Source organism: Bufo bufo, chromosome 9 (assembly GCF_905171765.1).
Source record: "Bufo bufo chromosome 9, aBufBuf1.1, whole genome shotgun sequence".
Lineage (NCBI taxonomy): Eukaryota > Metazoa > Chordata > Amphibia > Anura > Bufonidae > Bufo > Bufo bufo.
The window spans coordinates 40,375,204-40,398,053 of NC_053397.1; the positions used below are offsets into that span (position 1 = coordinate 40,375,204).

Below are 22,850 nucleotides of genomic sequence, written 5' to 3' on the forward strand. Positions count from 1 at the left end.
TCCAAATAGTAGACGAGCAGTAGGCTGTAGTAGTACACTACACAGAATAGGTGACCTTCATTGTGCTCCACTATGCAATATTGCTGCCTATTGTACCCCAAACAGTAAGCACGCCCACACACTTCTCACAAGCTTCTATCTTAATAAAATAAAAATAAATCCACCTTTGTGCACCAACACAGTAAAAATGCTCCTTTCCTCTTTGTGTCCTCTACAATGTAGTAATGCCCCCTTTTAGGCCACTAGAAAAAATAAAAGTGTTTTTTTTTTTTTTTTGCATTGTAGGGTTATTACTGTTTTGGGGCAGAATGTTTTATTATAAATAATGCCCCCTTTCTGACCCAAAATAATAATAGTAACCCCCTTTGTGCCCCTGCAAAATAAGCACACTCACCTTTCTGCTGCCAAATAGGTAACAGTGCCCCTTCCCAGATTACAATGGTCCTTGCACGTATATTTTTGGTGCCCCCTTTAGGGCCCATTCATACAGTATCCCTTCAGAGATTACAGTGCCCCTTTACAGAATACAGTGCCCTCTTTCCACATTACAGTGCCCTCTTTCCAGATTACAATGGTCCCTGCATAGATACTTTACACCAGCTGTGCCCGCAACAAAATTCTGGCAAATTCTGCAGTATGAATAGGTCCTTACCGGTTACAGTGGCCCCTTCACAGATTATAGTGCCCCCTCATATTTTTAGTGCAACCTAAAAGTTTTAGTGCCCCCATGAATAATAGTGCATCTTTTTTGTCAAGAAAACAATAAATCTTGTACCCACCTTACCCCAATCCTTGACGATTGAAATGATCAAAGCCTTTTCCAGCCTCTGGACTCCACCTGCTGCATCCCGATGCAGTGACATCATCTCACCACCTGGCAGCCTAGAGTATGACAGGGCACAGAATCTATTACTCCCTGCTCTGCTGTAAGTAGCAGTTCCCCCCATCTGTGGCATCAAGCCCAATCTCCTGTACACCCAGATCCCCAAGGGATCATTTAGGGATGAGGGCCCTGGGCAATTGCCCAATTTACCACCCCTAATGCCAGCCGTGCTAAGGACAACTCCTTTAAATATGAAATTCAATGCAATTCCATTGTAATTAAAGGGAGTCTGTCATCAAAGTTTCACCTTTTTAACCCTTCCCAGAGCTTTCTAGCAGCCTTACAGTTAATAAAAACGTTACCTTTATGAGCAATCCTGGACTTATTAGCATATGCAAATGGGGGGTCGCAAGTGCCCAGGGGCGGCGTTACCCTCGTAGGTGCCCAGCTAGCTCAGCCTTATTGTCGCTTCCCCCCGCCCATTCTTTCCCTCTGCCCGCCCATCCTTTCCCTCTGACCACCCATCTACTTATTTCTTGTTTCGCCGAGATCCCGCGCCTGCGCACTCAGTCTGTCGGCCGGCGCATGCGCACTGCGATGCCCATTCCTTGTACGGCATCACAGTAATTAATGCGCATGCGCCGGCTAACGGCGCAAAGCCGGCGCATGCGCATTAATTACTGTGATGCCGTACAAGGAATGGGCATCGCAGTGCGCATGCGCCGGCTAACGGACTGAGTGTGCAGGTGTGGGATCTCGGCGAAACAAGAAGTAAGTAGATGGGCGGGCAGAGGGAAAGAATGGGCGGGGGGAAGCGACAATAAGGCTGAGCTAGCTGGGCACCTACGAGGGTAACGCCGCCCCTGGGCACTTGCGAGCCCTCATTTGCATATGCTACTAAGTTGCTTTTTGCCGGTTTTATAAGTCCAGGATTGCTCATAAAGGTAACGTTTTTATTAACTGTAAGGCTGCTAGAAAGCTATGGGAAGGGTTAAAAAGGTGAAACTTTGATGACAGACTCCCTTTAATGACTACAACTACTTTGAAGCAGATCTGTTACGTTTTCTGACCAATTTCCAGTTGTCACAATCAATCCTTTTGTCATCAGGACTTGTAAGAAGTACCGGGTAAATGTAAGCTGCAGCTGCAGAATACCTCTGTGCCCATTCTTGCTATTTCTCTGCTCAATAGATTGTAAACCGGAGTCAATTGCATCATTATCTAGAAATGTCTTTACAGTGCAATATTGTGCTCTACAGCAAAGCAGAATTGCAAAACCTGCTGAAAACAAAGACCTGAGACAATTTACAGTGTTGGCGGAGTTTAAGAGCATTTTCCGAAGGCTTTGAACTTGTTAGATGGTGGTTTCTCAGACATCTGGCAAAGGCCACAATAAATTCTGTTGTCGGAGCAAATGAAACAACAAGTGATAGAAAGTTCTTTTTAACAGTTTTAATTTTAGGACAATAAGGAAAAGGGTCTCATTTTCTCAAAGAGTTCAGGCTTCAGTCAAAAGGACAAAGCTGGTTTATATAAAAACTATAATATTCACAACTACTACAATATCTTTCTTTCTGTGTATCTTTCTGTCTATCAATCTTTTTCTGTATCTATCTATCTATCTATCTATCTATCTATCTATCTATCTATCTATCTATTTGTTGTCTATCTATGTGTCTCATTTCTTTCTTTCTTTCTTTCTTTCTTTCTTTCATGTCTCAGTCTGTCCGTCTTTCTATTATTTATCTATTAGTGTTGATCGAGCACCAAAGTGCTCGGGTGCTCGAGTAGAACACCTTGGGATGCACAATGGAAGTCAATGGGAGAACTCGAGCATTAAACCAGGCACCCCCTGCTGTGAAGAGGGGAGGGTGTCTGGTTCACATGAAAAGGTCAGAAATTGATGGAAACACCACTGAAATGGTTCGGGAACAGCATGGGGAGGATGTCTGGATGCATCTTGGACTCCCAGGTCGCTGCTGGGAATGATGTTGTCCGAGTAGTACGCCACTTTTACAGACTGACAATAATACACACAAAACCGAAGATAAAATCGATTTTAGAGGAAAAATTGTTAGGAAACATTCTTTCCTGTATATTTACTTGTATATAATGTGCAAGAGCTGCCAAAAATTACAAGGAAGGGGCACTCCGATACAACCTGTATATCAAATAAAGGAGGGCCTCATGCACATTGTGGTACAATTGTTCATGTAGTGGGACTCCTACACTCATAAAGCCTATGCACTAAGTGAAAGGGCTTCCAAAAATTACAAGGAACCGGCACTCCAATATACCCTTTATTACACATAAAGGAGGGCATCATACACAGCCTTGAAAAATTATGATTGATGGCCTGCTGGTGACCCTCTAAAACATTAGGGGCGAGGACCTGCTGCTGATCTGACCATCTAAAACATTAGGGGAGAGGGTCTGCTGATGAGCTGACTCTCTAAAACATTAGGGGCAAGGGCCTGCTGCAGATCTGACAATGGAAAAAAATTATGGTTGAGGGCCTGCTGCTGAGCTGACCCTCTAAAACATTAGGAGCGAGGGAAGCCTAATAAGCATGTTAATATGATGGAGGAGGAGGATGAGAAAAGAAAGATTGAACCATATACCCTTTTTTGTGGTGGAAGGGGTGCATGGGAATACAGTGTGATCAATACACCATAAAATCCACATTTAAAGTGCCTTTATGTTCAGCCACTTTCCTCTGGTGGAGTAGAGAAGTCAGGGGCAATCCTGTTCATTTTGATAGGAGTCAACTGGTCAGCATTTTCAGTTGACAGGCAGATATGCTTATCAGTTATTATGCCCCCAGCAGCACTAAATACCCGCTTTGACAAAACGCTGGTGGCAGGGCAGGCCAGCACCTCCAAGGCGTAGAGCACTAGTTCATGCCACGTGTCCAGCTTGGACACCCAATAGTTGTAAGGCACAGAGGTATCATTGAGGATGCTGACACGGTCTGGTAAATACTCCTTCACCATCTTCCAAAATTTTTCTTTCCTTGTGACAGTAGGCTGCGCATCAGGGTGAGGGTGTCATGAAACTGCCCCAGGCCTTGGAGAGTGTTGCCTTGCCTCTGTTGGAACTGCTGTGTGTTCCCCTCGTCTCCCCTCCTCGGTTGCCTAAGGAACTACTTACTCTGCCGCCAGCGTTGTCAGCTGGAAATTTTTGGAGCAATTTTTCCACAAGGACCTTCTGGTATTGCACCATTCTGCTCGTCCTCTCCACCACAGGAATGAGAGATGAGAAGTTCTCTTTGTAGCAGGGGTCGAGAAGGGTGAACAGCCAGTAATCGGTGTTGGCCAAAATGCGTATAACGCGAGGGTCACGGGAAGGGCAGCATAACATAAAGTCAGCCATGTGTGCCAGAGTCCCAACAGACAAGACTTCGCTGTCCTCATCAGGAAGATGACTATCAATCTCCTCATCCTCTTCCTCCTCTTCGGCCCATCCACGCTGAACAGATGGAATAAAACTTACATGGGTACTATCCTCTGTAGCGGAGGCAACCATCTCCTGCTCCTCCTCCTCCACCTCATCATCAGCAATTTGCGCTGAGAAGACGAAATGAGGGTGGTCTGGCTATCACCCTGTGTACTGTCTTCACCCATTTTCACCTGTTCCACATGCTAAGCGTCAGCCTTCATTGTGAGCAGCGAGAGCTTCAGTAGACACAGAAGTGGGATGGTTATGCTGATAATAGCGATAATAGCGTAAAACCTCACAGAGGTCAGACATCCATGCCCACTCGTTGCTTGTGAAGAGCAGAAGCTGACTGGAAAGGCGACGGCCATGTTGCATCTGGTATTCCACTACTGCCCTCTGCTGCTCACAAAGCCTGGCCAACATGTGGAACGTGGAGTTACATCGCGTGCTCACGTCGCACAACAGTCGGTGAGCTGGCATTTGCAAGCGCTGCTGCAGTGCTGCCAGACCGGCGGCAGCTGTAGATGACTTTCGGAAATGGGCACACATGCGGCGCACCTTCACCAGCAGCTCAGGCAAATTGGGGTAGGTTTTGAGAAACCGCTGAACAACTAGGTTGAACACGTGGGCTAGGCATGGGATGTGTGTGAGCTTGCCGAGCTCCAAAGCTGCCACCAAGTTACGGCCATTATCAGACACCGTGCCTAGTTGTCACTGATATTTGGGATTCAGAAACATTATACAAGAGAGGTACCACTGGAAATGGCTCTGCTGTCAACAGCGGCTAAGAAAAATTACATTCAATGTCACAGATATTTGGGATGCGGAAACGTTATACATGAGATGTAGCGCAGGTAATGTCACTGTCCTCAGAGTCTACGGAAAAAGTACACTGGATGTCACAGATATTTTTAGTATGTTTAGTATTTTAGTAGCGCAAATAATGTCGCTGTCTGCAGCGGCCAAACAATTGCAAGCTATTTAGCACAAGTTGCGCTAAAAATATATATTGCTGCCAGATACAACAATAGTCCTTAAAAGGACTTTTGGGTCTCTAACACCAACCCTGCCTAACAAAAAATAAAATTCAGTTCCCTACACTATCTGTCCCTTCTACAGCACAGCTCTCTCTGACTAAGACTGAGCCGAACCACATGTCATCGGGTGCTTTATAGCACCCGATGACGCGTTACGGCCAGCCAATCACTGTAATGCCAGTTACCTACATGGTTACGGCATTACAGTGAGTGGCAGTGCGGGGAGGAGACTTGAGCATTGCGCTCGAGCACACGCGGTGTTCGGCCGAGCATGCTCGCTCAACACTACTATCTATCATTCTATCTCTCTATATCTGTCTTGCACGTCTATCTCTGGCCCCTGATGATGAGTTGATCAGCTGTTATTGCTAGAGGAATGTATGAGATTACAAAGTCCTCATTTCAATCCCAGCAGAGCCTATTCCTCTAAACAGAGGGCAATGAACCACTTTCTGATATATCTAAACGCCTTAAAGCGCACGTGGCTAGGGATTAGCAACAAGCGAAAGCAAAATCTAAGAAAAGCCTTAGAATATCTTTAAATCCCATCTATTAATAGAACGGACAGTATCCCTTGTTTCCATTATGTTTGGCAATTCCCAGATACATAGAATGGAAATCGATGTAATAATTGCAACCATAAATGTGTCAGTTCTCTGCCGATGTGTTTTAGAAACACGTATTTGTTGATTGCTGTTGATACATTTCTCATGTTGGACCGTTCTTCATCCAAACGAGAGAAAGAAAAAAAAAGGACCCTGACAGCTGTTTTTCCTCATTCTACTTTCATTCATATCCATCAGTGCCTCTGAAACGTCGGCACAACAAAGCCTCAAAGTCATCTGTGTACTGTAATAGATTTATGACAACGTGAAAATAATTAGTGCACGTCTGTAAAGTTTTACCAATGAATGTTTACCTTAGTGAGATGCCTGTTTTCCTTCATTTCTTGTTTTGCGCAGAGATCAAAGGGTGTTCTCCTAGGTGTGGTTGGCACAGATGTTCCAGTTAAAGAACTTTTAAAGGCCATTCCAAAATATAAGGTAAGCCTTCAAAAGTAAAGAGCCACCTAGTTCTGTGAAGTTTAGGTGACGCGCCCATCACTGAGAGAGTCTGATATAAAATAAAAGACAAGCTTCTGGCCCTTTTTCTGGTGTGCACTTGGGTGACTTGGATCCAATTTCAGGAAATAATTCTTAGGACCCACCTTAAAAGTAGATATTGTATTATAATCTATTAGCTGCTATTTTTGATATACAAGGTCATATAAACAGTTCTGTACCCAACATATGCTAAAAGGCAGAAGTAGCAACTGATCACTTTAAGAAATATTTCAAGATTTAGAGACATTAATGGAAAGCTGGAAGCAGTTTCGACCATGCTAAACTGCTGACAGCACTAGGTAGGAGAGGAGGGGGAGCAGGACAAGAATACCTTTTTGTGGAGCAATTAGGAACAGTGTGTGTACAGTGATCCCTCAAGATACAATGTTTTCGACATACAATGGTCTTTTCTGACCCACAATAAATTAAAACTAGACTCAACATACAAAGCCTCAGACTAAGATCCAACTAATAAAGGCCACTTCTGTGGTAAAATAGATGTATTAGTTGCTATTTAACAGCTATTCCTGCCTGTTATATCTAAGGCCTTGTTTTATCTATATTAGTGATCTGCTTATTTTTCTTAAATCTTCATTTTCTCTTACCTTGGATGACATTTTGGGGCTTTGGAACCGATTACTCAAGATACAATGGTTTCAAAATACTATGGTCGTCCTGGAACCAATTAATATTGTAACTTGAGGGACCACTTCTATGAACCTTAAAATGTTTTTATCCCCAGGATAGGTCATCAGTATCTGATCGTCATTAGCATCTGTAGTAGCTGTTTTCAGAATGTACAATGCTGTGCTTTGTAAGCACGGAGAAGGCCACTGCATTCGCAGGATCACCACTGCTCTAAAAACATCTGATTGATGGGGGTCCCAGGTGTAGGACCCTCGCCAATCAGATACTGATGACCTTTCCTGAGGATAGGTCATTAGTATAAAAATCCTAGAAAACCCCTTTAATTCTGCTCCTGCAAGTGCCCAGGATGGAGCTTCATTGCAAAGTGCTCTGCATTGAGTTGCTTCATAGTCCCTCCCCTTTGTTTGAGTGAAAGCTGTAATCCCCGCCTCCAGTGCACTTTCAGGAGCAGTATCTGGAGGGAAAACACGTCATATTCTTAATAGTTGTAATTATTAAAGCTCTAAAATATTTGTCCTGCTCTCCCTAGCTCCTACCTAACGCTGTCAGCAGTTTAGCATAGCCAAAGCTGCTGATAGATTCCCTTTAATAAGTTTATGGCCATTAACTTAAAAGGGGTAATTATATGTCTAAAAATCCAAGCAACTGGAGATGGAGTGGAATGGCACTTCAGTCTAGTGATCGTCAGGTATCACATTTTTGGACACCTGCCCATCAGACATTGGTGGCATATCCCAGTGAGGTTAGGCTAGGTCTACACGACGACATTTGTCGTGCGACCATAGGGCACAACTACACTGCAACATTTGTCACGCAACAATTTTTATAATGGCAGTCTATGGTGTCGCCCTGCAACATGCGACATGCTGCGACGCGACAGTCGCAGAAAAATCCATCTCGAATAGATTTTCTGCGACTGTCGCGTCGCTGTCGTAGCATGTTGCAGTGCGACACCATAGACTGCCATTTTAAAAATTGTCGCGCGACAAATGTCGTCGTGTAGACCTAGCCTTAGTGTCTGTTCACACGTGCTGGATTTAATCTGATAAGTATTTATTAGATGATTCACCTGAAGATGTATAGGGTCCACACAAGGATTTAGCCCCACTGCCATCCCATGGGACTAATACTGAATTTTTCCATGCAGAAGCCATGATTTCCGAGGACAATTTTTCGTTCCTCTAGAAAAATACCCAAGAGGATCGAAACGTTGCCGATCATATTAATTTGAATACATGCAGTATGTTTCCACAAGTTATACTGTATGTGTGTAGAAATATAACATGTCAACGTGGTTCTGGACATTTGTATGGATGGGATGCAAATTGTCATTGGATTTGATGGAGACTTTGGCACAGAAAATGCGCAGCAATTCATGTCAAATCGGACACATGAGGATGGACCCTTAGAGGGGTTGTCCCATTTAAGACCCGTCAATCAAATAGGTTATAAATGTACGTTTGGTGGGGGTCCGACTGCGTATAAAATGTTAAATGTTAATGCATTTTACATTTTGTCATTTACGTCTCTAAATTTGACATTACAATGTGGTATTATACCAGGAGCCCATTCGTATTCTCTAGGTTTTGTTTCCTCTTTGTTACATTGTCTCCCTGTATTTTTTCATCCTATTATCCTCGCAGATCTCTGCACATTTATCACTAGGATCACATTAATATAATGGCTGGCAGTTTATTGCTTCCTGTCGTTTACTTGATCATTTTGTCATCGAATAATAAAAAACTATTCTATATGTGTTGCTTTAGAACATAAACAAGCAGCCGACCTACCCCCGCTTTTCACTGTAAGTTCCCTTCTCCCCTCCTGTTTTCGGGGAATGTTAAATAAAATGTTCCATTCTGAGACTTAGGGAAACCAGATGGAGATAGAATGTATGAATGGAGCGCAGGTGTTCTGCAGCGCCTGGCTCGCTCCCCCACTGTTGTAAACTGCTTGTGCTTTTTTCCTCATATGTTTTACTTGTTACTTCTATAAACAAACTTCTTAAATGCTGGAAAATCAGAAATGGATCGACAACACTCTATTGTATAATAACTGTAACCCAACGACGTAACCATGGGGCCCCATAGAAAAATTGAACATGATCACCTTCATCACATTCATCAGCAGATTTAGACCATGAGAATCTGGTCTCCCTTAGGCTGTTCCGTGCACTAGGGTCCGCAATGGCGGTCCCCAATGCATGGGCAACATCCATGCAGCGGGCTGGACCCATTCAACTTGTATGGGTCCGTGGTCTGTCCGCACCGCAAAAAAATATGACATGTCATATTTATTTGCGGTGCGGAACAACGGAAAGAAACACCACGGAAGCACTCCATAGTGCTTCTGGTATTCCGTTCCGTGACTCTGTTCCGCATCTCCTGAATTGCGGACCCATTCAAGTGAATAGGTCCGCATCCGTGATGCGTAGTGCACACGGCCGGCGGCCGTGGATTGCCAACGGCCGTGTGCATGAGGCCTAATGGACAGGAATAATGTGCTTTGTGATTTCACAGAACAGGGGAAATAAACACAATGATTGTACAGCGGTGATGGACGAGCATCGGCCGGGATAATTCGCAAACTCAAATGTTCGCGAAACGCGCGTTCGCGGCGGGCCCCTTTCACTTTAATGGCAGGCGAACCTGAAAAACCTTCAGGTCATATTTGCAGCCAGCAAACAAAAATTTCTAGGCTCCAGCAGGGCACATTTTTGAGAGTTTCGCTTTAAGACGCATAAAGGGGCCATTTTTATCCGTCTTAAAGGGAAACTCTCAAAAATGTGCCCTGCTGGAGCCTAGAAATTTTTTATTTCCTATCGGTTTGATGTATACAAATGTGCAGCACTCTACATTTTTGTATCCTGCAGAGTCCATAAAAAAAATGCATATGTTAACGTAATATTTTTTTCTACCATGGAACTGTATGGTGAATGGACACCACTGTACGGCATCAGTCTGAGACATCTGTTAACACATACATTTTTGGTTTGCATTAAATGGATGGCAAAAATCGGATGTGAACCCAGCCCTAGTGTCAGAATAAGCACCAGTACACAGCGGAGCAGCGCGGCGGAGAGGGGAGGCCGCCATGTACTGACAGAGCGCTATCTGGTCCTGGTGGTCAGGGATGAGGACTGTGTTTCCCAAGGATCATTTTCTACTGGGAAATACAGGGCACAGTATAATACACTAGAATCTATATATTATAAAGATATTAGCCCTACCCACGAATAATAATACAATTAGGTGGTCATTTATTATATAGAAATACGTCTATGTTAGGCGTATTTCTGACACAGATTGTGGCGCAAAGGTCCTTAGCGTCACAATCTACATATTTTTCCCGCTCATGCCAGGTCTAAAAAAGGATGACGTGGGCAGGGAAAGGGATACAGTTATCGCCATCCAGTTATTGGATACCACCGCCATACATTGACCGGATAACACCTCTGTACAGTGACCGGATAACACCGCCATACCGTGACCGGATAAAAGGGTATAAGAGGGCACAGTACAGGGAATGACTAAGGGGCACTGCACAGGGTGTGGTAAGAAGGCACAATGCAGGGTATAAGGGGCACAGTACGGGGTGAGGGGCACAGTACAGGGTGGGGGGCACAGTCACATGACCCTGTGACATTAGAAGGTCCTTATGGTGAATGCGGTTCATACGCCACCATAATGAGAGGCAGAGGAGTGAGATAAGGGTGTGATTATGTGGCTAGAGATAAAAAATTGAACTGTCGGCCAGTACAGGCCCCAAAAATTAGGCAATAGGCATTCACCTGACAGCAAAGAACTTTGGACTCTGTGGCTGGAGGTACATTAGGCGGTCAAAGGATAAATATGTAACTGTTGACCAGTATAGGCCCCAAAAATTAGGCATTAACCTGACAGAAAAGGCCTTTTATGCCGCTGTATATACATAAGGCAAGGACCATTCTTTGTTCTGCGTGGTGCCGGATATGTGTGGGCTGGCATGAGGAAATTCAATTACACGTGGTCATCACAGGTGTTGAATTCCTCCGAGATCCATGCCGCATTCATTTAAAAAAAATGTGAGGTAGTCCACACTGTCGTGAGCTTGGCGAGTGCGTTTATCGGTCACGATCCCCCCTGCTGCGCTGAACGTCCTTTCGGACAGGACACTTAACGAGGGTCAAGCCAAGAGTTCCATGGCAAATTGTGCCAGCTCTGGCCACAGGTCAATCCTTCACACCCAGTAGAATCCAAATAGGATTTCAAATAGGATTCAGATATATTGGGCAGACTAGATGGGCCAAATGGTTCTTATCTGCCGACACATTCTATGTTTCTATGTTTCTATGAGTGGAGGGGCTATGGTGGTGGTGGTGTCTTTGGGGGTGCACGCAACTCTGGTGCGTCTTTTGACATAATCGCACGCACCTTCTCCAACTTCCCACTTAGGCTCTGGCCTGGTGCACCTGCCCGACCCCTACCACTCCTGCGGAACGGCCTGCCTCTTGCTCTGCCTGTCATTTTCAAAATGACCCTGTGGCAAAGTCCCTAGAGAAGAGCAGTATTTGTGGAAGCTGATATATGACAGGCCTCAATCAGTTGTTAGTTGAAGCTGGTATATCACCCTCAAGCAGTAATTTTGTGGACGCAGGTATATGGAAAACCTCTATCACTATTTTGTGGAAGCTGATAGATCGCAGCCCTACATTAGTATTTTCTGGAAGAATACAAATGCACTATAATATACTTTCTATGTTAGAAAGTATATTATAAGTATATCAGACCCCTCAGTATAGCACACCTATCAATAGCACAACGTTACCAGTCCTTAAAAAGACTTTTGTGGCCCTATTAGCTAGCGTTTGGTATCCCTAAGTTCCTAACAGCCTGTCCCTGCTCCAAAATGCAACCTCTTCCTACACTGGCAAAACACATAATGTAAAATGGCTGCAAGATCGGGTTCTGTTATAGGGTTGGGGTGGTGTAAATGTGCTGAAACTTCCTGTCCCACCTGATAATTGTGCCATGACCAGGAACGTGTACGCTGACACCACTTATGCAGTGGGCCAGGATACGGGTGGAAAATAGTCTATATTTCTTTGTGATGCCAATTGAATTGTGCGCAGGTATCTACCCCAGGGCCCTTCCAAGGTGTTATAACGCACGTCCCAGATTAGGAATGCCAGAGTGGTGTAATGGCCTATAATGTCTCTATAGGGTGGTGATAATTGTGTCAACGGTGTCTCCTACCTGGGTACGGCTGGACTCCTAGCTCCTGGCTCACTTGTAATACATTTGAGTGTAGTGATAGTAGGAGTAATAGAGGAATTTTGCAGCAGAAATTATGTCCAGACCTCTAGATGAAGTTCAAACGTTTCTGTACTGAAGATAACTTGTATCCAAGCAGTATACAGCTTTGGTCTCTGGTCCCAGCAGGTTTTAGCAATAATTGGCAGGAAATTAATGCTTCTGCTCTTTAAGTGTGAGCTTGCAGGATAAGTCGTCTGCTTGGTAGCTCTGTAATTGTGGCAGGAACTAATCTTCTGCACTTTTCTATAACTTCTGCTTTGTGGGGAAAGACTAGCTGAGGAGGAATGGCTTCTCCTAGGTCTCTGGACTTAACTCATAGAAGGATTCTCAGGGGATGCTTTCTTCCTGGAACTCTGGAGGTTGTCTGTGTTTTCTGCTTCTTTCATCCAGCTGAGGCTGAAGTTGCTCAGGTTGGGTATTTGATCAAGTCTCAGCCGAGACAAGATCTTTGCTATCTTCCCTATGCAGGGGATCTCCTGAACGCTATCACACAGCCTTCCCCAACAGGGGTGGCTGGCACACTGACTCTAACTTCCTTCTCCACCCATGCGGCAGGATGTGGGAAAAGCCCACTTTGCTGACAGAGGGGGATCTAAGCTGGAATAATCCATTCCAGCCTAGATGCACTAAACTAGGACTAGTACCTGGCCAATGCGTTGCTGCCACCTGCTGGTGAACCTGTAAAATTACAGGGACATTTACATTTAACATGGTTTTAGATGCACATATGTGAGGACATAATATAAATTACATCAGATGACAATGAACAGGCTCTTAGAAGATAGTAGCGGGGTAGAGGCGTGTAGTAACACAACTCTGGGGTGTTACAGATGTGTCATGGGTCAAAGTTCGGCGCAATGCAAAAGAATATGGCGCGTGCAGACATCGCCATATGTTCGCATGTTCGGTGGATCGCGAACGCGCAAAGTTCGCCGCAAACCGACCGTCGGGAAAACCGCAAGGCCATCACTATTGTACACAGTACAACAATAATGTACACAGTGATGTCACATTACATGTATTATAAGCAAAATTATGACACTGTATAGGAATAATGAGCACAGTCATGTCATAGTATAGTTATAATGAGCACAGTGATGTCACAGCACAGCAAAAATTAGCACAGTGATATCCCAGTACATGGATATTAAACAGTGATGTCACAGTACAAGGATAATGATCACAGTGATGTCACAGTACAGGGACAATAAACAGAAATGTCACAGTACATAGATAATAAAGATGGTGATGTCACAGTACAGGGATAATAAACACAGTGATGTCACAGTACAGAGATAATAAACACAGTGATGTCACAGTGCAGGAATAATAAACAGTGATGTCACAGTGCAGATATAATAAACACAGTGATGTTCCAGTACAGGCATAATGTACACAGTGATGTTACAGACCAGGGATACTAAACAGTGATGTCACAGTACAGGAATAATAAGCACAGTGATGTCACAATACAGGGACAATAAACAGAGATGTAACGGTACAGGAATAATAAACACAGTGATGTCACAGTACAGGTATAATGTATACAGTGATGTTACAGTTCTGGTATAATAAACACAGTGATGTCACATTACAAAGGTAAAAACATTGATGTCACGCTATGTACACGATGATGTCACAGTTAGAGATGAGCAAAGTTTTGAAAAATTTGATTTGGCAGCTTCGTCAAAGATCCCCAAGAAATTTGATTTGTTTTGAATTAATTTGTCACGAATCGCTATAAACCATGTATTCCCAGGCCACTCTGCCTTAGGGTATGGCCACTCAGAGCGGCCGTGCTGCGGTGCAGAAGCGGGCGGTCAATTAACCCACGGCTACCTTTTATTTAATATTGAAGACCGCACTGTATAGTCCTCCTTAATTGTTAATGGCGCACGGCACCTTTAAACAGGGGCTGTTGCTGGTATTGGGTTTGGCTGGTTAGGTGTTGGCACAACATGCTGGCATGCCCACTTCTTCAACCCCAGCTCTCCTGCCCTACAAATGGGAGCCCTTCTTCTGCCATCAGCTTTTCTGCCTTTTCCACATCATCTAATATTGATGAGAACATCCAGCTCCTCCTCTCTCTGCATCTTCCTTACTTTTCTAGGATGTAAAGCCAGCAAAAGATGAGGATGGTTATCATTAAGACCTGCCCGCCTAAGGGGAGCAGACTGGATGGTATAGCTTGGCGTGCTGGGCACTGAAATAATAAAGGCTTACATCTTATTGGTATTGAATTCTTCTACTGATAGTTTTCAGCAACACTGTCCTTAGCGCATGAGCGCTTGCCAGGTCTCTCCCTATGCTCAGCTTACAGGACAATGGTGGAGACCATGCGGGATGAGGTTTTTTATAGCGCTGTGACAACACAGGGGATGGCTATTTGTGGATTGGCTGGCTACACGGAATTATGGGTGATCTTGCATTCCCGGGCTTGTCTCCTCTACACTTAGTTTCACTTTGTAACACGTGCTGCTGTCATTTTCAGAGAATCTGATTTGTTACCATGAAGCGCGAGGAAACTCGGATTCGTTGCGAATCAAAGTTTTCCTAAACTTCAGACCGAATTCCACTTCGAAGGCTTCACTTTGCTCAACACTAGTGACAGTACAGGCAAAATAAACACAGTGATATCACAGCATAGAGATAAAGCATGACATAATACATGATATCACAGTACAGGGATATGCACAAAAGAAACGGCTACATGTACACGGTGACATCACAGAATTGGGCACAAACATACAATGATGTCTCTAGACCAGGTATAAGGCAAAAAGCAGTTCTGCAGAGAAGGGATAATACACAAAGGACCAGTAATCATGTTGCGCAACTTAAAATGCAGACTCTCTTTCCATTGTCTGTAGCCATCACTAACACATTTAATAGTAAGTCCTTTAATATTAAACAATGTCAATTAAACGTTATATCGTGCGCTCTCTCCTCTCGACTCTGTGGAGGACGTAATCAAGACGGGCCGATAGATTTTATGCAGCCTGTCTCATGCAGAAAGGATATGTATGTGTTTCTCTCCCCTTGTTCCAGAGATTGGGGAAAAGGGGAGCTTAGTAGAGATGGCCTTGCGGTTCGCCCGGCGGTCGTTTCGCGGTGAACTTTGCGTGTTCGCGATTCGCCGAACATGCGAACATATGGAGAAATTCGCGCCTGCCATATTATTTTACATTGTGAAGAACTTTGACCCATGACACATCCATCAGGTGGTACAGGACAGCCAATTGAGACGTTTCAGCACATGGACACACCCCCTACCTTATAAATAAACCTGATCTGGCCGCCATTTTACATTCAGTGTTTTGCCAGTGTAGGGAGAGGTTGCTGTGTGGAGCAGGGACAGACTGTTAGTGACACCAAACGCTAGCTAATAGGGCCACAAAAGTCATTTTAAGAACTGGTATAGGTGTGCTATCGATAGGTGTGATACACAGAGGGGTGCGATATACTTATAATATACTTTTATAATGAGTCAAAAACACATAGATCTATATAGTGATCACCTATAAGTCAGGGGCCTAGGGGCTAGGGGCTTACTAGGGCCATTTTTATATAGGGTAAGGTTCCGGACGGGGTCGCTCTTATCAGGGCGGGTGGTCTGTGGTTAGGCTATCAGGGCCAGAATAGCACCCCCATGTAGGGCAATATCAGGGACAGTTCTTTGCCCACCCTGTCCTTCAATACCACATCATCATCTAGCCCAGGGATGGATGGTTTTTGCGTTCCCTCCGGGATTCATGGATGTGCACTGGAACCCCACGGATTGTGGTAGGACATATGGTTTCTGATTTGGTGCCGCCGAGCACTTGTTATTGCCGACCACATCTATGCTTTTTGCTTAACTTTAATAATTTCATTTATTTTCATTTTGAAGGATATCTTTTCCATTCACACGTCCGCAAAATGGGTCCGCATCCGTTCCGCAATTTTGCGGAACGGGTGCCGACCCATTCATTTTCAATGGAGCCGGAATGTGCTGTCCGCATTTGCGGATCCACATCCTCATTTGCGGATCTGCAAAAAAATAGAACATGTCCTATTCTTGTCCGCAATTGCAGACAAGATTAGGCATTTTCTATTATAGTGCTGGCGATGTGCGGTCCACAAATTACGGAATGCATATTGCCGATGTCCGTGTTTTGCGGACACTTACGGACGTGTGAATGGACCCTCATAGTAAAATTATTAAAGGTTACGTTTTATCTTTATGTATATTCTAATGGATTGTCTTCCTTGTACAATGTTATAATATTCTTTCTATGTTAGAAAGTATATTATAGTGCATTTGTATTGTGCGGCAGTTGTGTGCGGTTCTGCTGCGATACTGCAGGTATATAGAGGGACAAGCGTTATTGGGACAAATAATTTCTACTGATGTGATATACCAGTCGTCCCCCAAAAAAACTGATTGAAGCGGGGTGTTATATACCAATATACTTTCTTTATAGTGCATTTGGGTACTGTATAGTGCATTTGCGCATGAGCGTACGCAAAAATTATATTGCCGATATTTCGCATTGAAAAAAATAAATTATGGAAATCGCAAATTCGAATAATACATCTGGTATGTCCCTGTCCATGTTGTGGGACTATTTGTGCACTTCTAGTAATTATTTCTTGGCTGCAAATATGAGCTGAAGGTTTTTCAGGTTCACCTGCCATTAAAATGAATGGGACCCGCTGCGAACTTGCGGTTTTGCGAACATTTGATCGCGTTCGCGAACCGTCCCGGCAGATGTTCGTCCATCACTAGGGCTTAGCACTCAGACTACGACTGATCAAAACTTTTGATACGCCTCTATAAGAAATCCATTATTTTTTGATTCTTTAACAAAATGAGCAATTCCCATGAATCTAGGTATTCACATAATACAGGCTGCCATCACAATGACTAAACTGAAGGGAACCATTCTGATGCATTCTATTAGGGCAGTCTTCACACTGTGAAACTACCATTCCCACCATGCACACTTGCTCAACTGTTCTGGAAAATCCTGTAGAAGTGATTGCTGGGAGTTGTAGTTCCAGACCAGCTTGGTGACCCCTGTATTCAGGGATAAGCCCATGCAGTTCCACAATTTAATATTAGCCATAGCTTTAAATTGTGCTTCTACTTTAATTATTCTCTGTGTTTGTACGTTTCGCTCTTTCTCGTTACAGCTGGGAATTCACGGATATGCTTTCGCTATTACAAACAATGGCTACATCCTGACTCATCCAGAACTGAGACCTCTAGTAAGTATAAGAATACATTTATATACTACAGCTGTTGGATTAGCACCTACTGCATATACATTGGCTTGTACAGGATCCAGCGTTTCCTTTTGGCATTCTAGCAGTAGGTGGCGCTGCCGCACCGTTTTTCGCCACCCCACCGCAGCTCCAGTTTTTAAATGAATTCCTTACTCTTTTTTCCTACTTCTGCTTATTTAATTTTCTAATTTATTAAAACCAGATCTGCAAACCATCCCGCTCTGTGTACGGTTTAAGGAATTTTATACATGTCTGTGACATAAAAATATAAAGCGTATTTTCTTTCCTGGATTAAATAATGCCACTCAGTAGCGTAACGGGAGGTAATATGTGTTTATGGGATTTGGGTAAAGAAAAAAAAAATATGGCTGGAAATTGTACCGTACATGGTATGCCTGCACCATATATCTCCATGTGAGGTGGAAGGGATTGACAGGTTAACATGGGCAGCAAATGAATGCGTTAACCCTTTCATAACCTCCTGGGTAAAAAGACTGATTCCTTCCTGAAGTAATCTAAGGAGTGTTCATTTTATGAATACTTTTTTAAAAAAAAGTGCTCAATTTCCCTGTAGCGCCTCCGCAGGGGAAATGCAGAATTACATGGTGTCTTTTGAAATCCATGGACTTTCTCAATGTGAGGATCACTCATTCATATGCAAGCGATATTGTTTTATGTGCCACCAGCACCATACATTATTAGATCCCTGGTCACATCCTGGATGTATGGTGCTGGTGGCCACATTTGGCACATAAAACAATAGTGCTTGCATATGAATGGGTTAACCTGGGACAACATCCCATTGTATCTTATAGACACCACTTTAAAGGGAAAGTGATACATTGTGTGTTAATATACACTGACGCTGTAAATAAACAATATTGGCACACATCTCCCACAGTGGACAACTATACACTAATGTGTGAGAGATAACAGTGAAATGGTTGCTGTGTCCTTATAATTTGTGGACAAACACCGCCCCCTCTCACATTGAGCCTGTTTTTGTAAAACTAGTGGAGAGCCACAAGTTTTTAATAGGAAGTATTTAATAAAATGGTATTTTAAGTGTTCTATTTATTCAGGCAGTTAATAAATGGTATTAAAAAATAATAAAATAATTACTCACTTCTTCCGCTTGATCGCGCAGCCATTATCGTCTTCTTTCTGCTTCTTGCAGGACCTGCAAAAGGACCTTCGATGACATCATCACGCTCACCACGAGGTGAGTGCGGTGACGTCAGCGCATTTCCTGCTGAATAAAGATACAAGATCCTTCTATCTTCATTCAGTAGGACCTGCGCTGACGTCACCGCACTCACCTCGTGGTGAGCGCGATGACGTCATCGAAGGTCCTTTTGCAGGTCCTGCAAGAAGAAGAAAGAAGACGATAATGGCTGCGCGATCAACAGGATGAGGTGAGTAATTATTTTATTATTTTTTAACCTACAATAGACATTTTACTTAGCATTCTGTATCAAAGGATGCTATTAAACGATGTCATTGAATTTGTGGGCAGTGGCCAGCGGGGCTCAAGAGACAACTGACTTGGGCCTCCCAGGAGCAACTGGGCCCGGGGGCAGCTGCCCCTTTTCCCCTGCGTTAAAGACGGCCCTGTCTGTAGGGTATCTATACTTATAATGAATTATCATGTACTTTATGTGCTAGGATCTGCAGGGCACGGTGACCTGGCATCTTATAACCTTGGAATACAGCAAAGAATACAACTTACATGCCTATAAAGATTATTGATTTTTCTCAAGCCAGTTCAGAGGAATTAAATATGTCTCTGCTGGTGCTGAGGCCTCCGCCTATAATTACAAGTAATTATAATTGTAAATGTAGGCAATACACTATGTTTTACATCAAAGATCAGGAGCTACCCAGCTGGCATCCGTGCTTCAGCTTTAGGTCTATTGTATTCCTCAGGACACAATGTTGTAATATAGTTGCCAATTTCAGTAGTTCCATTATGAAACTGGTAGGGGACTCGCGGTGAAGGAGGCCTGGCACTAAACTGTTCCCTGACACACAGTCATTTTTTATAAGGTTTTCATAGAAGTGCTCTGGAGCAAGATGTGCCAATTTTATTAAAGGGGTTGGCCCATCTCATACATTGGGGGCATATTTCTAGGATATGCCCCTAATGTCTGATGGTGTGAGTCCCAGAGATGGGACCATGGACCAAACACCTATCCATTACAGACATCTCCATGAATGAACTGACCATTTTTTCATGGATGTCATCGCAGAAACAAAAGAAAAAGGCCTTACTATGATTTTCTCATGTATTTAATTTTAGTTTCGCAAATTAGATGTAAAATCTGTAGAAAAAATAATAGCGTTGTTCTTTATATAAAATGTAACTACATTATTTTATGTTTTTTAAATCATGGCTTGGAGTAGAATTCTTAAAATTAAATTTAGGTCCAAATAAATTCAACCCAAATCACAAGTGCCCCGATTTCCACGAAGAGTCTCTTTCTCATTCTCTCCCTCTCTCTTAATTCTCCCAAAATCAATCACAAAAAAAAAAAATCTAATTCTTGTAATCCAAATTTTTTTGGAAATTTCGGGTCTAATTCACAAGTTTTAGAATAGATCTGTTCATCTCTAGTTATCAGCCATACTGGAAGCATCTATATCCTTCTATTGCCGGAATAGACTCTGCGTGATGGACTTTAGTACTCGACCATAGACAATGGAGTGTTAGGGGAGATGCTTACAGAGTGTTATATGGATGTATGGTGTTTCTATCCTGCCCTTTCTACACGTCTAACAGTATACATTTAAATCGTTCCCAAAGAACCTCTTTAAAAGCTGATGTTAAAAGGTGTATTGACCTGGAAAAAATATTGATAATATGTTGACTATGGTTATCCAGCCCCAGTCTGTGCAGCAAAGCTTACAAGCTAAAAGCAGGAAATGTCAGTCTATGAATAGTGTTGAGCGAACTTCTGTTTTAAGTTCGGCGTCTAAAGTTCGGCTTCCGGTTAGCGAAGAATCCCGATATGGATTCCGAATTCCGTTGTGGTCTGTGGTAGCGGAATCAATAATGGCCGATTATTGATTCCGCTACCACGGACCACAACGGAATTCGGAATCCATATCGGGATTCTCCGCTAACCAGAAGCCGAACTTTAGACGCCGAACTTAAAACAGAAATTCGCTCAACACTATCTATGAAGTCTACTCTAGTGATCAAGCCCTGTATCTATATACTCTGACTAGAGTCAGAATGTTACCACCCTGGCGCATAGCTCCTAGGCAAATATCCGTCACCTGACTCCCCCCCCCCCCCTATATTCTGTCTTTTTTCATTTTATATTTCTTGCTAAATGTTTCCCAGAATTTATGTAAGTACAAATGCTATGGTTTATGCAAGCCGGGTAGAAAACACACTCCAAATACATGTGCTTCAGTGATTCTTTAAATGCAGTATTAGCATAATCCCTTTATTCTATACAAAGCCTCTACCATAACTTGTCTACTGTGAACCACTCAGTAGTTTAATTGCTTTTTATTGTTCAAAGTAACGTTTTTCCTCCGTCCATGTGTTTGCAATGTATGACTGCATGCAGTCACAACATGCACCCGGCTGAGTTCATGATTCAGGTATGCGACTTTAAAACTGTTTAGCCCTCTTTAAAGCAACATTGAAATCTTCAGCTTAGCTTGGACTTCACTTAAAAGTCAGTTTAGGAATTTAATTAATTTACTGTACTTCATTCATGAAATGGAGGATAAGTGGTTGTGGGGAGTGCACATACATGTAATGTATAGATTTACAGCAAACATAATCACCTTTAGGTTACAGTACATTAAGGACGCTGTTCTTTTCGGTTTGATGGCTGAATAACATTAGCCAATTTGCACAGATTAGCATAATTCATTTTGTCATGAATCAGAATCCAAAAATTTGCCTTGTTTTAGGAAATATTATTCAGAAGGAATGGAGGACAACATTTTGTTGCTATTGTGAATTTAACCTTGTTTACAGCACTTAGTACTTAAAGGGGTTTTCCAGTTTGCATCAACATACCTTTAAAATAATCATTATTGAAGGCAGTTGTTTATATTTGTAATGTATTTCATTTACTTTTATTGCTCATATCCAACGTCGTGGGCTGTGGTCACATGCCCATGCAACTCTTTCTTATTTCCTGTGATGTCATGTCCATGGGCGGGGCATTAATAGGGAAGTGTCTTGTGCACTGCACCCACAAAACACTTTTTCTGTAGATCGCTGAGTACATAAACCAGTTCTTGATAAGATCGCTCCTTGATCTCTCCCTCACAGCAGCTGCAGCCTCTCCCTACACTAAACCGAGCAGAGTGACGGGCGGTGCTAAGTGACTCCAGCTTATATAGAGGCTGGGTCACATGCTGCAGTTGGCCAATCACAGCCATGTCAATAGTAGGCATAGCTGTGATGGCCTTTTGGGGCAAGTAGTATGACGCTTGTTGATTGGCTGCTTTGCAGCCTTTCAAAAAGCGCCATAATAATCGGCGAACACCAAACCATCCAACGCAGCTCGGGCCCATCACTGGTGCGTGGCTGGGGGGATACGGAGGATGCAGACGATACGCCTCCCACAGAGGACAGCTTGTCCTTACCTCTGGGCAGCCTGGCACACATGAGCGACTACATGCTGCAGTGCCTGCGCAACGACTGCAGAGTTGCCCACATTTTAACGTGTGCTGACTACTGGGTGGCCACCCTGCTGGATCCCCGTTACAAAGACAATGTGCCGTCCTTAATTCCCTCACTGGAGCGTGATCGGAAGATGCACGACTACAGGCGCACGCGATCCTGAGAGCATTCCCGACTGACGTCGGGGGACAAGTGGAAGCACAAGGCGAAGGCAGGGGTGGAGGAAGAGGTCACCAACGCAGCTGTGTCAGCGCCAGCACCTCAGAAGGCAGGGTTAGCATGGCCGACATGTGGAAAAGCTTTGTCACCTCGCCGCAGCAACCGGGCCCAACTGCTGATATGGAACGTGTTAGCAGGAGGCAGCATTTGAACAACATGGTAGAACAGTACCTGTGCACACGCCTACACGTACTGACTGAGGGTTCTGCCCCATTCAACTTCTGGGTCTCCAAATTGTCCACATGGCCAGAGCTTGCCCTGTATGCCTTGGAGGTGCTGGCCTGCCCTGCAGCCAGTGTACTCTCTGAACGTGTATTTAGCACGGCAGGAGGCGTCATTACAGACAGACGCAGCCGCCTGTCCACAGCC

General features: G+C 43.7%; 1 protein-coding gene across 1 annotated transcript in view; it reads left to right on the plus strand.

Moving 5' to 3' along the window:
- Positions 1–22,850, plus strand: part of CACNA2D3 (calcium voltage-gated channel auxiliary subunit alpha2delta 3) — a 959,782-nt gene that overhangs the window by 615,892 nt on the left and 321,040 nt on the right. The window contains exons 16-17 of the mRNA XM_040407724.1: positions 6,261–6,341; positions 17,519–17,593. Of these exons, the coding sequence (XP_040263658.1) occupies positions 6,261–6,341; positions 17,519–17,593 (156 nt within the window). The remainder of the gene's footprint in view (positions 1–6,260; positions 6,342–17,518; positions 17,594–22,850) is intronic.